Source organism: Nycticebus coucang, chromosome 3 (genome assembly GCF_027406575.1).
Source record: "Nycticebus coucang isolate mNycCou1 chromosome 3, mNycCou1.pri, whole genome shotgun sequence".
NCBI lineage: Eukaryota > Metazoa > Chordata > Mammalia > Primates > Lorisidae > Nycticebus > Nycticebus coucang.
Genome location: NC_069782.1, coordinates 52,451,929 through 52,467,132, shown reverse-complemented (window position 1 = coordinate 52,467,132; position 15,204 = coordinate 52,451,929). Strand labels below are relative to the sequence as shown.

Below are 15,204 nucleotides of genomic sequence, written 5' to 3'. Positions count from 1 at the left end.
TTGTATAAGTTGACTGCATAGAAGAAATACATCTAAAATTTATTACAATATTATACCTCGTATGTGCTAATAATTTTATATTGATGCATGATTAATTTCTTTCCCATTGCTTTGTGATTTAGGATATAGATGTTTTTTATTGCTGATATAATATTGTTTATATTGCAAAATAATTTGATATGAACTTGACATTAGCATTTAAATCTACCATTTAGAGTATTTTGAGCCTGGCTACCATTGTCCTCAGAGAAATGTCCCTAATTTAATTTGTAATTTAATTGATTCTTGCCTAGTCATATATTTGCTGCAAAGCATCCTCGAATTATATAATGTTGATATTATGTGCAAGCCAGTACACTTTTAAACCTAAGAGGAATTTAGTGTAGTTTAAAACAAGAAAAACAATCATAATATGTAAAATCTTGCTCATTTGCTAGTCATTATTTTGTCATGTTTCAAGTTTCTCTCACATTATAGTCTAAAATAAACCATAAAGAAGAGCTTTGCCCAGTCTTCCAGTCTTTTTGGACACTTTCCAACCAATAATTGGGTTGTCCAAGCTGTATTTCCTACATTGTTTTTTTTTTTGTGTGCAACTGGGAGCGGGTGGAGCACTCAGGCTGCAGATATTTTCAGCAGAAAATCTGTCATTTGCAATCTTAGTTGTCAGCACAGGTGCCCTGGTTCGGTGGTCCACCCAGTTCTGGGAATGGAAAAGCTGACGCAGGGCTTTGGAGCAGTGGTCTGATAGCATCTGGGCAGGAAATGGATGAGGCTGGACTTTGAAATAGTCCTGATAATCTCCAAATCCTTCTGAAACTAGATGACAGTTTGGGTATATATAGTAATTGTGAGGTATGTATATGCCCCAATTATTTAAATTTGGGATACTTTAGATGAAAGTCTTATCAGAGAGAGAGAGCAACAACCCAGAACTAACCCAGAGCACTTTCACCCTCCCTGCCCTGGTGTAGTCATAGACTATCTTTCCACACTGGCTATACCTTAGGTCAGGTGTCCTCAAACTGCAGCCCGCAGGCCACATGAACCGGTGTGAATTGTATTTGTTCCCATTTTTTTTTTTTTTTACTTCAAAATAAGATATGTGCAGTGTGCATAGGAATTTGTTCATAGTTTTTTTTTTAACTATAGTCCAGCCCTCCAATGGTCAGAGGGACAGTGAATTGGCCCCCTGTTTAAAAAGTTTGAGGACACCTGCCTTAGGTAAATAGATTTAACTTTATGGCCCAGTTAAAAATCTGTTCTAATGGGATGATGTTGACAATGCTTTCCAGTAGTTTTGTGGGCTCAGCAGCAGATTGATTTAAACAAAATCCCCGGGGTTGAGTCCAGGATTTCTACAAAGACTCTAGGTGTCTGTTAGGCACAGGGAGGTGTTTGGTGATAGTTTCATTCAGAAAGAACTCAGGGACCACATGAGTCACCTGTCTATGTCCATCACAGAGTCTTTTGTTTGTACTCATGGAGCTGTGTGCTTATCACCACAATAGATTTTAAACCATTTTCATTGGCCCCCAAATATACACCAGATCCCACAACACCAGCAACTGCTAAGGTACTTCCTGTCTCTACAGATTTGTGTATCTGGACGTTTCAGATAAACGGCTCATGAGACCTGAGAGGTTCTGTGACTGGCTCCTTCCACTTGGCACAATACTTTCCAGGTCCACCCAGGTCCCAGGAGGCCTCAGCACCTGGTTCTTTACTGATTCTGTTGTGTGGATGGACATTTTATCTGTCCAGTCACCAGTGGATGGGCAATCTGTGTTGATTCCACTACTTACTACTACAAATAATACTGTCACAAATATTTTGTAGCATTGTTGTGTGAACACAGGTTTCATTTGCCTTGAATATTATACCTAGAAGGGAAATGTTCAAGTAATAGAGTAACTCTAGGTTTTTCTTTTTCAGCAACTGCCAAAGTGGTTTTCTTACATAACTGCACCGTTTCACATCTCTGCAGGTGATGTATGAGGTTTCCAATTTCTCTACATTCTTTTTTCTCTATATTTTAAAAATTGTCCATATTTTTTATAATAATGATCCTAATGGATATAAAGTGGTATCTTGTGTGTTTGTGTGTGCGTGTTTTAAGCGACAGGGTCTCTCTGTCATTCAGGCTGGAGTGCAGTGGCACAGTCATAGCTCACTACAGCCTTAAACTCCCGGGCTCAAGTGATCTTCCTGCTTAGCTTCCCAAGTAGCTGGACCACACAAGCCTAATTTTTTAAATTTATCTTTTAATTTTTTTGCTATTTTGCCCAAGCTGACCTTGAACTCTTGGCCTCAGGTGGTCCTCCCACTTGGTCTCCCAGAGTTGGGAGCCACCAGCCTGCGGTGGCTCTGACTTCCCTGTCACTGATGCTGCTGAACGTATCTTCTGTCTTTATTAACCATTTGTATATTTTTCCATGAAGAAATGTGTATTGAAATCTTTGTTCATTTTTACCTTGGGTTCTTTGTGTTTTTATTATTGAGCTGTTAAGAGTTCTGTAGATACAAGTCCCTTATTACATGATTTGCAAATGTTTTCCTCCTTTCTGAGTTATTTTTTCACTTTATTGAAGCTATCCTTTGCAGCACAAAACTTTTTAATTTTAATGAAACTCAATTTATTCGTTTGTTGTCACATCTAGGAAATTATTGACTAATTAAAGATCATGAAGATTTACACCTTTTTTTCTAAGAGTTTTATAGTTCCAGCTCTTACATGTAGGTCCCTGATCCATTTGAGTCATTTTTTTAAATAGGGAGTGAGATAGGGTCTCCAACTTCACTGTTTTTGCATGTGGAAATCCAGTTGTCTCAGGACCATTTGTTGAAAAGATTCTCCTTTTTCCATTGAACTGTTTCACACCCTTGACAAAAATCAGTTGACCATAATGTGTGCCACAATAAAGTTTTAGAACAGGTATTCTATTGGAATTGTGAGCTGGGCATTTATAAGAAAAGCAATAAAGATAAAGTTATAAACTTCAGACCACGTTAATGCTTATTGGTCTTAACGTGTGTTTGTAATTCTGAGTATGGTGTATATGTGGGCACTGTAAGGACTGAAAAGTGTGAGGTGGGAGGGTAGAGAAGGCCCCTCTTGTGTTTTTCAATGCAATTATTAAATCAAGAAACTTACTTGGCAAGATGGTCTTATAGCGATTTTTAGTTCCATGACGTGGAATGTCAATTTCTTTGGGATCCACAAAATTCATGGGTATTTCCTGCAAAAATAAACGATATCAAATCAGTATATCTAATGCTGCCACAAAGAAAATATTCGCGGTGGGGGTGGAGGGGTAGGAGAGGGGGGGTTTCTGATCCAAAGCCTCACTTCACTTCAAAGTCATCTACAAAACAACACACTGCCACCTCTGGTGACTGACACCCTTCCTTTCAGCAACATGGCAGTTGCACCCTAACAAGCTAACTTCTAAGAAACAGTTGAGTGTGTTAGAAAGCATTGTTCTCTATGTGTCATTAAAGTGGCCATGGTTAGAGAACTCTAACACTGTGGTTAGAGTTCAGGAAAGCATTACTCTCTATGTGTCATTAAAGTGGCATAACACTGGCGTTAGAGTTCAGGAATCCTGCTCCTGCTGTGGACATAATTGCTGGAGTTATTAGACAGGCGCTAAAATATGGATTTTTTTTAAAAAAAGTATTCAAATCTCTATGTAAGTTCAGTACCAAAATTTTTGCTATGATGAGCTTTTAGGCTATTCAAACCTCATTCCCAGCTGGGCATGGTGGTGCATGCCTATAATCCCAGCATTCTGGGATACTGAGGTGGGAGGATCCCTTGAGCTCAGGAGTTTGAGACCAGCCTGAGCAAAGCAAGAGACTGTCTCTACTAAAACAGGGCACTGTGGCCGGTGCCTGTAGTCCCAGTTACTTGGGATGCTGAGGCAGGAGGATCACTTGAGGCCAGGAGCTTGAGGTTGCTGTGAGCTGTGATGATGTCACAGCATTCTACCTAGGGTGACAAAGTTAGACCCTGTCTCAAAAAAAGAAAAAAAAAAAAAAAAGAAAAGAAAAACCTCCTCCCCCAAATGGTAAGTATATAGGGCTTTTGTTATTGTTTTTTGCTGTTGATTCTAGTGATGATACTATGATTTATTTTGTAAAAAGGAACGATTTATAATTGGACTGTTCCATATGTAGTTATAAGTGCAATATATATATATATATTTTTTATGTGGTTTTTGGCCAGGGCTGGGTTTGAACCCGCCACCTCCGGCATATGGGACCGGTGCCCTCCTCCTTGAGCCACAGGCGCCACCGAAGTGCAATATTTTTAATGAAAGATATCCAGACACTCTTTCTCCTATTTAACAAGATTATAGGTATTCTGTCAGAAGATATGTTATGTGCCTCAGTGACTGGAGATGGAATAGTAGGAACAGAAGTGGCTCTATGCAAACGAGTTGGATCTAAAAAGGTGAACACTGGGACAAAGGAAGCAGAGCCAAAGTCTTCAAAAGGGTCCAAAGTATTTAAAGATCTGCTTACACAACATAGTACGTTCTCTACCTTAAAATTCTGCAAAGAATTAATGCAGTAAGGTGAATGTGAAATAAAATAATTTTCATGTTATTTAATGACAATTAAATCCTTAAATCTCATAAACTAATATTTCTATTACTTAAACTTTCTCCAATGGACAATATAACTCAACAGACTAATATTCATTGAAATGAAAGAAAATCATCTATACATTAATTTAAATTACTCTGTTTTTGAGTCAGTCTGAAAATTTGAGAAAAGCTAGGTTGTATTATGAATTTGAGACTCAGTCTACAGAGGAGCAGCTTACTTTTTAAACGTCTTTTCCTAAACTTGCATTATGTTGGATGTATTTGATATTCACCCCAAATAAGCAAAATCGTTGAGTATTCAATAGAAAACACATGTTCATGCTTGGTAATTTCAAACAGGTCATTCTTTTGGCAAAGGCACAAAGTGGGTCATACCTTCATTCTTCCCTTTCTTTCTCCTTCTCTCTGCCTTTTTTTTTTGTGACACACACTGACCATCTGTCATCTTCCAGCACTATTTCTCTCCTGCCTACTCCCTGTTGGCCTCCTGTTTCCTTCCAGGGAAGTAGGCTGTTCAGGGCAGTTTTCCTCCACTCCCCTTCCCTCCCCTCCATTCTCTTCTCCTCTCCTCTTTTCTCTCTCTCTCTTTTTTTGAGATGAAGTCTCTTTCTGTTGCCTGGAGTGCAGTAGCCCAGTCACAGCTCACTACAGACTTGAATTCCTGGGCTCAACTGATCATTCTGCCTCATCTCCCAAGTAGTTGGGACTACAGGCACTTGGGACCACATTCTGGTAATTAAACAAAACAAAACAAAAAACTTTTGTGGAGACAGGGTCTTTACATTGTTGCTTAGGCTGGTCTTGAACTCCTGCCCTCAAACTATCCTCTTGCCTTGGCCTCCCAAAGTGCTGGGATTACAGTCATTTCATTTTTTTCACATATAAAAAGATGACACACCACAAAATCTGATTTTAAAAACTCCATGTTTGTATTTTGCTTTGGACACTTAATAATAGTTAATGGGGCTAATAATAGATCTAACCATTACTGAATTTTTTACCACTATGGTGGCTGCAAATATCTGAACTGACCCTAGAATAATCAATTTATTATGCCGAACCGATATGGCTTAAGATGTACAACTGATCTGAGATGCAAAGTAATCTATAAAATGAGTGTTCCTAATAGTTAGCCCTCAGGAGGTCCATTCCAACTCCAGGTTACCTGGGCAGGTGTGTGTCAGTTGTTGCCGGTCCAGTTGTGGCCAGCAGCATGGACAGGTGTAGACTGAGCTCACCCTCCTCTTTAGCTCACACTTGGTCTTCTTCATCAATTCTCTCTTTCACCAAAGGGCCCCATATCCTCCCTGTTGCTCAAGCCAAAAATCTAGGTATCATGACTGGGTTTTCACGATTTTTGGCTGCCTCCTCCGATTAAGCTCCTTTTGTTCATTTGTTTTTCTTGAGACAGAGTCTTGCTCTGTTGCCCAGACTAGAGAGCCGTGGGTGTCAGTCCAGCTCACGGCAACCTCCAACTCCTGGATTCAAGTGATCCTCTTGTCTCAGCCTCCTGAGTAGCTGGACTATAGGCCCTTGTCACCATGCCATTATAATTTTTCTATTTTTAGTAGAATTGGGGCATCACTTTTGCTCAGGCTGGTCTTGCACTCCTGAGTTTAAGGAACCCTCCCTCATTGGCCTCCCAGAGTGCTGGGATTACTGGGATGAGTCGTTGTGCCGGCCAGATTCTTACAGTCTTACAAGTTTTGTACGTTTTCTCTGCTACCTCCTTAATTTAGGATACCCTCACAGTGCACAGGATTATCTTTAGAGCCTGTTTAAATGCAGATAGAATGATCTTTCGAAATCACAAAATAAAGTCCAAACTCCTAAATATATATTGAAACTAGGGCTTCTCCCCTGCTTTGGAGGCTCAACCTTTGTCACTTCTCTTCTTGTTCCCAATGCTTCAGTTAAACTCAACAGTTACGTTCCCCAACCAATGACAACAATGCTGGCTGTTCCTTCGACCTGAAATGTCAGTTCCCTGCCCAGGTCCTTCTGTTATTTCCTTGCTTGGCCCACTCCTCGACGCTCTGCCCCAGGTTAGCTCTCACATTCTAGTGTGAGCATTTACCAGTGGTCGGTGAGGAAGGGAGGTCTAAAATCACTTCACCTTTTCAACTGTAACTGCTTCTTTCATGTAAGCTACTTAAGCACCGCAGTGTCATTTCCCTGTGTCTGCAGTGCCAGGAATATCAAAATCCCTACTGAAGAGTCACAAAGAAACAGTCGGCTCACCATGAATTCACTTTGGAGTAAACGTGAACTTGCCACGACGTCTCTCAGCTGTGACCTGGTGAGAATTCGGCTGGCAGACTGCAGGTACTCCATTGCCACCTTCTCCCGAGGGGTTGGAACAGCCACAAAGGGTTCAACGTTCCCCAAGCTACTCATGTCCAGGGTGAGAGATACGTTGGACCCTCGTCTACATGGGAGAGGAATGTCATTATGTTAAGATTCACATGAATTCTGAGGGGTACACGATGTGGGTGTGGGTAGTGTGAATCGTTTTGACTGCAGAAATTTGCTTTTTTTTGTGCATGTACACAATTCACTGACAACACTTACAGAAATACCAACCAAATATATTTTCTCTTTTAGTACCGTGATCAGCCATAGAAACTACTCATAGTGACACTTTTGTTGTCACAAAGAACTCTAATTGAGAAAATACACTGTAATTTATTAATGGGTATAATTACAGTAATCATAGGATGGCTAATAAGATGAGGCGAAATATTTAGACAAAGTAAACACATTTGAACTGAAAAAGTCAGATGTAAGACAAACCTACTTCTATTTATACTTATGTCTGAGAGTCCTGCCTATGTATGAATCCATATAAATAATACAGCTGCCTATTATTTTCATATTCAATGTACCATACTCAGGATTTTATGGGTATAGGGAACTCAGAGAAAGAAATGTCATTATTTAGTTCAAGTTATTGCCTTTTAAATTAAAAGTTTAAAAACTAACTTCTGAGTGAATCCCTAAAAGACCGCTTCTGCACCCTGTACTTAAGTGTGTGTTAAACTTAGAAGGGGCCACAGGAATGACAGAGTCTCACTGTACCGCCCTCGGGTAGAGTGCCGTGGCGTCACACAGCTCACAGCAACCTCTAACTTTTGGGCTTACGCGATTCTCTTGCCTCAGTCTCCCGAGCAGCTGGGACTACAGGCGCCCGCCACGACGCCCAGCTATTTTTTGGTTGCAGTTTGGCCGTGGCCAGGTTTGAACCCACCACCCTCCGTATATGGGGCCGGCGCCCTACTCACTGAGCCACAGGCGCCGCCCGGAATCACAGACTCTTAAAACCTATTAGAATTATCTGCTTTTTGTAATTTCTCTGGGCTTGTTGGGAGGCAGGATGGAGTTCTTCAAACTTCTGAGACCCCTCGTGTTCTGTGTAGAAGGCGAGTGCCTTGTACCAGTAATATTGGCTGTGCGGAGCCAAGGAGTAATTAGAAAATATGAGAGAGATTTATAAACATCTGAAACTGAAGGTCAAAGTCAGAGATCATGTCCACAGGCACTGTTAGATTTCGGGGGCTGCATGAAGTAATGAAGGGAGGGCAGCAGGGCTGGCAGCCGCAGGTGCTGACCGCCTGCCGGGTCAGGAGAAGAGCGGCGCCTCGGTTCTGCTCCACGTGCTCGGTGTGCACGCACCCTGGGGGATTCCATGTGCCCCGGGGTGGGGGGTCCACGTGCCCTGGGGGGGTCCACACGCCCGGGGGCCATGGCCTTTCTGTTTAGTGAATAAACTTCCCGTGGGGTCCGTGTTAAGTTGAGAGCTGTGGAAGCCTTTTCACGTAAACTGACTTAGGGAAGAACTTTGTCTTGCAAGGGAAGGAGAAAGGAAACTGATATCTGTTAGCATCCTACTATGTGCCACGCCCTGTTCCATGCACTTTCCTGTGGGGTGTCTCCTATTCCCGGCACTATTCCCAAGTATTACTTTTAACCCACTAAACAGGTGAAGAAAAAACTAACCGAAAACACAGGGGTGGAGCACAGATTCCATCCACGTTCTAATTTTAATCCCAACCGGCTTCTGCTTTGCCTCCCAAAGCCAAGGCGTAGCTGGCCCGGTGGACTTGGAGTCACCTGCTGGGGAATGGGGCGCCCCGGGGGCAGGTCTGGTCTCCGCAGCCCCGCGCTCCTCTGGGCTCCAGTCCTGCCCTTCCGTGTCCTCTCGGAGGACCTCTGGTCAGGCTGTTCAGTATTGCCGTGTCTCAGCGTTCCTCTCTTTAATAAAATGAATAATTAAATACACCTGCCTCTGGAGGGTTAATATGAGGGTTAACCAGATAAGATAAGTACACTGCATGTAAAAAGCAATGTTTGACTTTACTAAATTTGAGTAATAATAGACATAGTTCTACCTGTCACCTTGGGCTTCTCTATGGACTCTATTTTAGGAGATCTTCCCCAAAACATCTGCATCGTTTATATGGAGATAAACTGGAAAGGTTTGAAATCAAATGGGTAGAATCTACACAATCCTCACTAAAAAAAAAGTACATCCTTCTTGATAACCTATTTATCTTAAAGTTTCCCTTTATTATGGAAAATTCCTTTCCCCTAAATCCTAAACAGGGCCAGGGCACTTCACCTCTACACCTCAGACAATGCCCCCAAGTTCAGGGTGGAGTTGAACTTGCACAAGCTGTTGACCTTCAGAGAGCATTTTCCATAAAACACCCTTATCGGGGTAAGTGCTCAACCATGGTGGCTGTGAAATATTGTGGTAGGATGTCATTAGTGGGAAAAAAACCTCTGCCTTTCTATATCTCTGTTTTCAAGGAACAAATAATATTTAGACTAATCGAAATATGGTGGAAATAGGAAATCTAATTAGCAGATTCAACTTAAAAATACTAAAATATTTGGGCCGGGAATGCTGGCTCACAGCTTGTACTCCTAGCACTCTGGGAGGCCAGCGGAGATGGGACTCTCCCACTGGAGAGAGGTCAGGAGTTGGAGATTAGCCTAAACAAGTGGGAGACCCATCTCTACTAAAAATAGAAAAACTTAGCTGGAGTGGTGGCCTGTGCTTGTAGTCCCAGCTATTCAAGAGGCAGAGGACTAAGGCAGAGGACTGACTGAGCCCAGGAGTTGGATATCATAGTGAGCCACACATTCTAGCCTGGGTGACAGAGAGAGACTCTGTTGAAAAAAAAAAAAAATTAAAATATTCACACACGTCTTAGCCATCTCTTGTGCTTGGAGAGAAAAGTCTAATTAAAGTCCTATATATATTTTATAGTGTTTGTTTTTCTAAATTTGTAGAAAATTTACAAAATTTAGCAGTTTTAAAAAAGGAATTAAAATCACTCTTACATATTTTTCACTAGCTTTTAAATTGACTTTAAAATTCGGCTATTTTACAGGTAGTAATGGTGTGGCTTATTATCTAAATTTCTATGTCTTTGGTTAGAGATGAGGATAATTACATTCTTGGATGACTCTTGTTTATAGGTCCTTCGAGAGTGTTCATCCTCTTTCCTAAATTTCATCCTGTGGCGTTAATATATTTATTATTGATTACTATGATCTATAAATGATAGTGACTATGTCTCAGATGAACCTATTGCAAATATACAGTTTGCCTTAAAACACTAAAAATTTTTCTTTAAAATTACATTTATATTCAGTCAAACATACTTGTCTTTTCCTTTGTACTTTCTTTAATACACAGGAATTCTTCTCCCAGAAGTTTAAATATTTTAAAGTCAATCTTTTAATGTACTTGTAATTTATTTTGGGGTGTGGTAAAAAGATAGTCATCTAAATTTTCCCCTGCACGTAGTTTATCAATATTTCTAACACAATTTGCTGAACAACCTAGAGAATATATGTGTTTTGTAAATAAGGGAATGTTAGATTTTTAACCAGCTATCCTGACTAATAGTTTGGAGGAGAAAATACTACATATAGTATTTTACTGAACTAAGAGATTGTGAATTTATTCCATTATAACCATACATAAAAATGGTAAGAAGGGAGCACGAAATCAGAAAGACATTTTAAAAACAAGATGAACCTAAGAAGTTAAAAGAAAATTGAAATTGAGACACAGGGAAAAAAATCTAAAGGATTTAGAGAAAAAAAATCAATAGGACCTAGACTTTTAATAAAAACAGAATGTGGAAAAGTAAGAACACAATCTCTGATGAAAGCTTTGCCTTTGCTCTGCTGTGTAACTGTGCACACACTGTGTGTTCTGCGGTTAACTGTGCACACACTGTGTGTTTTGCTGTGTAACTGTGCACACACTGTGTGTTGTGCCATGTAACTGTGCACACACTGTGTGTTCTGCCATTAACCGTGCACACACTGTGTGTTCTGCTGTTAACCGTGCACACACTGTGTGTTCTGCCATTAACCGTGCACACACTGTGTGTTCTGCCATTAACTATGCACACACTGCGTGTTCTGCTGTGTAACTGTGCAGACACTGTGTGTTCTGCCGTGTAACTGTGCACACAGTGTGTTCTGCCATGTAACTGTGCACACACAGTGTGTTCTGCCATTAACTGTGCACACACTGCGTGTTCTGCCGTGTAACTGTGCACACACTGTGTGTTCTGCCGTGTAACTGTGCACACAGTGTGTTCTGCCATGTAACTGTGTACACACAGTGTGTTCTGCCATTAACTGTGCACACACTGTGTGTTCTGCCCTTAACCGTGCACACACTGCGTGTTCTGCCATGTAACTGTGCACACACTGTGTGTTCTGCCATGTAACTGTGCACATACTGTGTGTTCTGCCGTGTAACTGTGCACACATTGTGTGTTCTGCCGTTAACTGTGCAACACTGTGTGGCCTTCTTTATGCCTCATGATCACTGTTGCACAAAAAGGAATATAATAAAAAGCTTTATCAAGCTCCTGCTGTAACACCAATTATTATTTATGCCAACAAATAAATGGGAGGGAGGAAATTCAAAAGATAGCAATGTGAACAATTGAAGGAAAAAGCAAATTCTTAAGGAAAGGTAAAAGGAATGCAATAAACAGCATGTTAATTACAATTAAGTAAAAAGGAAAATATGTATAAATATTATGGGCCAGGGCCACACATTCATTTCAGCAAGTGAAATAAACAACTCTCGGTTGAACTGTTTGATTCTGCATCCACTGTTCCTAATGGACAAGAGCTAGGAAGAAAACACAGCTAAAAATACAAGAACACTACATCCCTGGGTTAGAACAACTCACAAATCAGGCATTTATTTTCTTGGTAGTTAACGGCTATGACATTGGATTTTATTTTATTATTATTATTATTATTAATTTTTTTTTGAGACAGAGTCACACTCTGTCACCCTGGGTAGAGTGTGGTGGCATCATAGCTCACAGAAACCTCCAACTCTTGGGCTTGAGCAATAGCTGGTACTACAGGCATGCACCACCATGCCCAGCCAGTTTTTCTAGTTTTAGTAGAGATGGGGTCTTGCTCTTGCTCAGACTGGTTCTTGAACTCCTGAGCACAAGCAATCCACCCCCCTCGGCTTCTCAGGGTGCTGGGATTACAGGTGTGAGCCTCTGGGAGTGGCCGTGATGCTGCATTTCAGAAGCTGAGTATAGACAGCAGAGGCTACGCCATCCACCCTGTCAGCAGGGCTCAGAGTCTCAGCCATGCTGCCTTTTCACAACAGTCCAGCCCTGGGGAATCCTGAGACTTCACACGCTGCACCTCATTTAATGCCCAGTGAGGAATGGAAAAGGAAGTAGAAGGACAAAGTGCCTGTGGTCCAGGAAGATGTACTTCTGAAGCTATTGGATTATGAAATTAAGTTTCAGGGGGAAATGGTGGCAGCTGCTTATCTTGAAGCACTTGAAATGGGAACGGAAAAATATGCATCTTAAAGATTATGAAAAGAATTTAGTACAGAATGGAGGCAAACGGATTTGACCTTTGAGAGCTTGTTTTGTTTAATAAAAGATATAATTTATCAGAGCTGTGTTCATTAGAACACACATCTAATGCTACCTGGTGAAAAGTTAAGAACATTACTGGTCATGTCCTCTGGGATCTGAAATTGCCCTTGTGCCCTGTCATGGCACAAAGCTGGGAATCTTGGCTCGATTATAAATGGTGAGCTTAAACCCTTCTGCCCCAACTTAAGCTTTCTTAGTTAATTTTGCTCATTCACTTTTTCCACATATTTAATTTTCTAGAATTATAATTAAAAAGAAAAACAATTTGAAAACGTTTTTGCTACTGGAAAAACAAAGGAGGAACAGAGTGAAATGGAGAGATGGGATTCCTTTCCTGTGCTCCAGTGGACTGACCTCCAAGGTCATTTGCAATCCCGAATCCTTCTAAGTGCCACAGGTAACGGCATTTAACTAACAATATGTGGTTTCCATCTCTTTACATCCAATAAATTATTAATGTACATAGTACCAACCCTCTTTCTGGATTACTGGACAGATGAATGGGTAAAATAAACAATACAGAGCACCAGAAAAGTTAAATTGTGCCATAAACACATTGTTACTAATTTCTCGAAGCTAAAACAAACGAATAGGTAGTGTGACCAACTGGAGTAAAATTTCCTGAGGGAAATCTTGTGTGAAAGGACTGGTAAGTTTACAAGATGCTTCCTGGACCAGGAAGATGATGAATGAATTTCACTCTCAAGTGAAAATGAAATATAACAGAGAGAATATTTCTGATGTGCAAAATGATTAGTTTTCCTACCCAAAAGCGCCTATGTACTAGGGAGAATGTTGCTGTCCTTCCTAAGTGATTATAAAACTGCCCTTCATAAAATTAATAACAGGCCATCAGGTGGGAACAGTGGTGGAGACCTGAGTTCTGCAAAGGTATAGGCATAGTTAGAATATATGTGTGTGTGTGTGTACACACATAAACACACCCACATACACACACACGTGCACATACCAGAGGGTGCTAAAGATATATACACATTTTAAGAAAGGGGAAAACTGTACTAAGTTTGTAAAACTCAAGTCACGCCTGACTTCTGTAAGTATAGGAGGTTCTTGACAGCTCTTATATTCATTTTTTGTTATTGGTACATATTAAGTATTACAATTTTAACAGTTTTTTCCTTTCTTAAAATGTGCATTTTTGGCACCCTCTGTATGTATATGTATGTACGTATATATACCTATATATACACACACACAAACATATACACATCATTTCTACATATACATACACGCTCCAGCCATCCTTCCCTAGCTTGCTTACTACCCAGGGGTCACAAGGCTGATGGTCATGAAGATTCTGAGCTTTCTTCTCTGCTCCCATAGACAACATCACCCTTGTGAAGTCCTGATATCTTTCAGACCCTGCATTCCAGTGCACCAACTGCTCCAATCAGACTAGTGGCCCATACCAAGGAATCAACTAAGCAGGTCTTGGGACTTGGGAACTACCTCAGCACAAGAAGACAATTTCTGCCTCCCAACCCTATGAGTTCATCCCCAGCCAATCAACAGACCCAATTCTCTAGACCTTTACTGACAAACTACCTTTAAAAACCTTTTCTCCCTAATTCTCGGGGAGGATTTGAGAAATTTCTCTAGTGTCTCGACGTGGTGCCTGCTCACTTTCTTTGCTGTAACCTCTGCTGTCCGAATGGACTGGCTTCCTCTGGAGCAGCAGACCATGAACTTGGTTTAAATGTAATAATTACATAAAATCTTTTGAATCCATGCAATGATATCTCTCCCTTTATATGTGTATACAATAGGCAAAATTCACAATACCCTTGTTTTATTATTATAAAAAAATAAAAATAATTATTAAAAAAAACCCATAAATTGAATGTGTTACATTGTTGTTTATCTATTGACCTTGGAACCTGAGTTTAAATCATTGCTCTGAACTTGACTGAAGCTCCTTGGGCCGTAAACTCCTTAATTTGCAAATGACAATAACTAAATCCATAAGGTTGAGTCACACTATAAAAAGTAAAGCAAAATTATGTGAGTGTTTCCAGCATATTATCCGTCACATAAGAGATTATAAATGATTATAATAATTAATTATAATCATATACTTTTCTTACTTCACTCTGCATATATGGCTATGTGGCAGCTATGTGAGAATAACATGCACATCAAATATTTGAGGATGGTATGATTCAGAAAACTGGTTAGCGACAAAGAGTCAGCAACAGTGTTACTTATGAAAAGTCAGTAGTCACCTAAGTTTGGGCCATTTTTTATACTTTGAGTCCTTAAAATTCATACCTAATATTCTTTCCCCCCCATGATTACACAACTTTTATTATTTTTTTTTAAATTTCAGAATATTACAGGGGTGCATATGTTTATAGAAAAAAATACATAATATTCTTAAAATTTACATCTTTTGTTCTGATTGAAAAATAATGCATGTTTAATGGAGAAAAACTAAAGATATAACTAAAAAAGAAAAATGTTCCATAATACCAGTACTTAAAGTAAACTGTAAATAACATTTTTGGCCAGTCGCAGTGGCTCATGCCTACGATCCTAGCACTCTGGGAGGCCAAGGTGGGAGGATCACTTGAGCTCAGGAGTTCCAGGCAGGCTGAGAAAGATTAGGTCCCCGTATCGAC

General features: G+C 40.3%; 1 protein-coding gene across 3 annotated transcripts in view; it reads right to left on the bottom strand.

Moving 5' to 3' along the window:
* Nucleotides 1–15,204, bottom strand: part of PTPRR (protein tyrosine phosphatase receptor type R) — a 335,309-nt gene that overhangs the window by 61,360 nt on the left and 258,745 nt on the right. For all 3 annotated transcript variants that reach the window (XM_053583630.1, XM_053583629.1, XM_053583631.1), the window contains 2 exons: nt 6,855–7,041; nt 3,155–3,239 (listed from right to left, as the gene is read on the bottom strand). In XM_053583630.1, the coding sequence (XP_053439605.1) occupies nt 3,155–3,239; nt 6,855–7,041 (272 nt within the window). The remainder of the gene's footprint in view (nt 1–3,154; nt 3,240–6,854; nt 7,042–15,204) is intronic.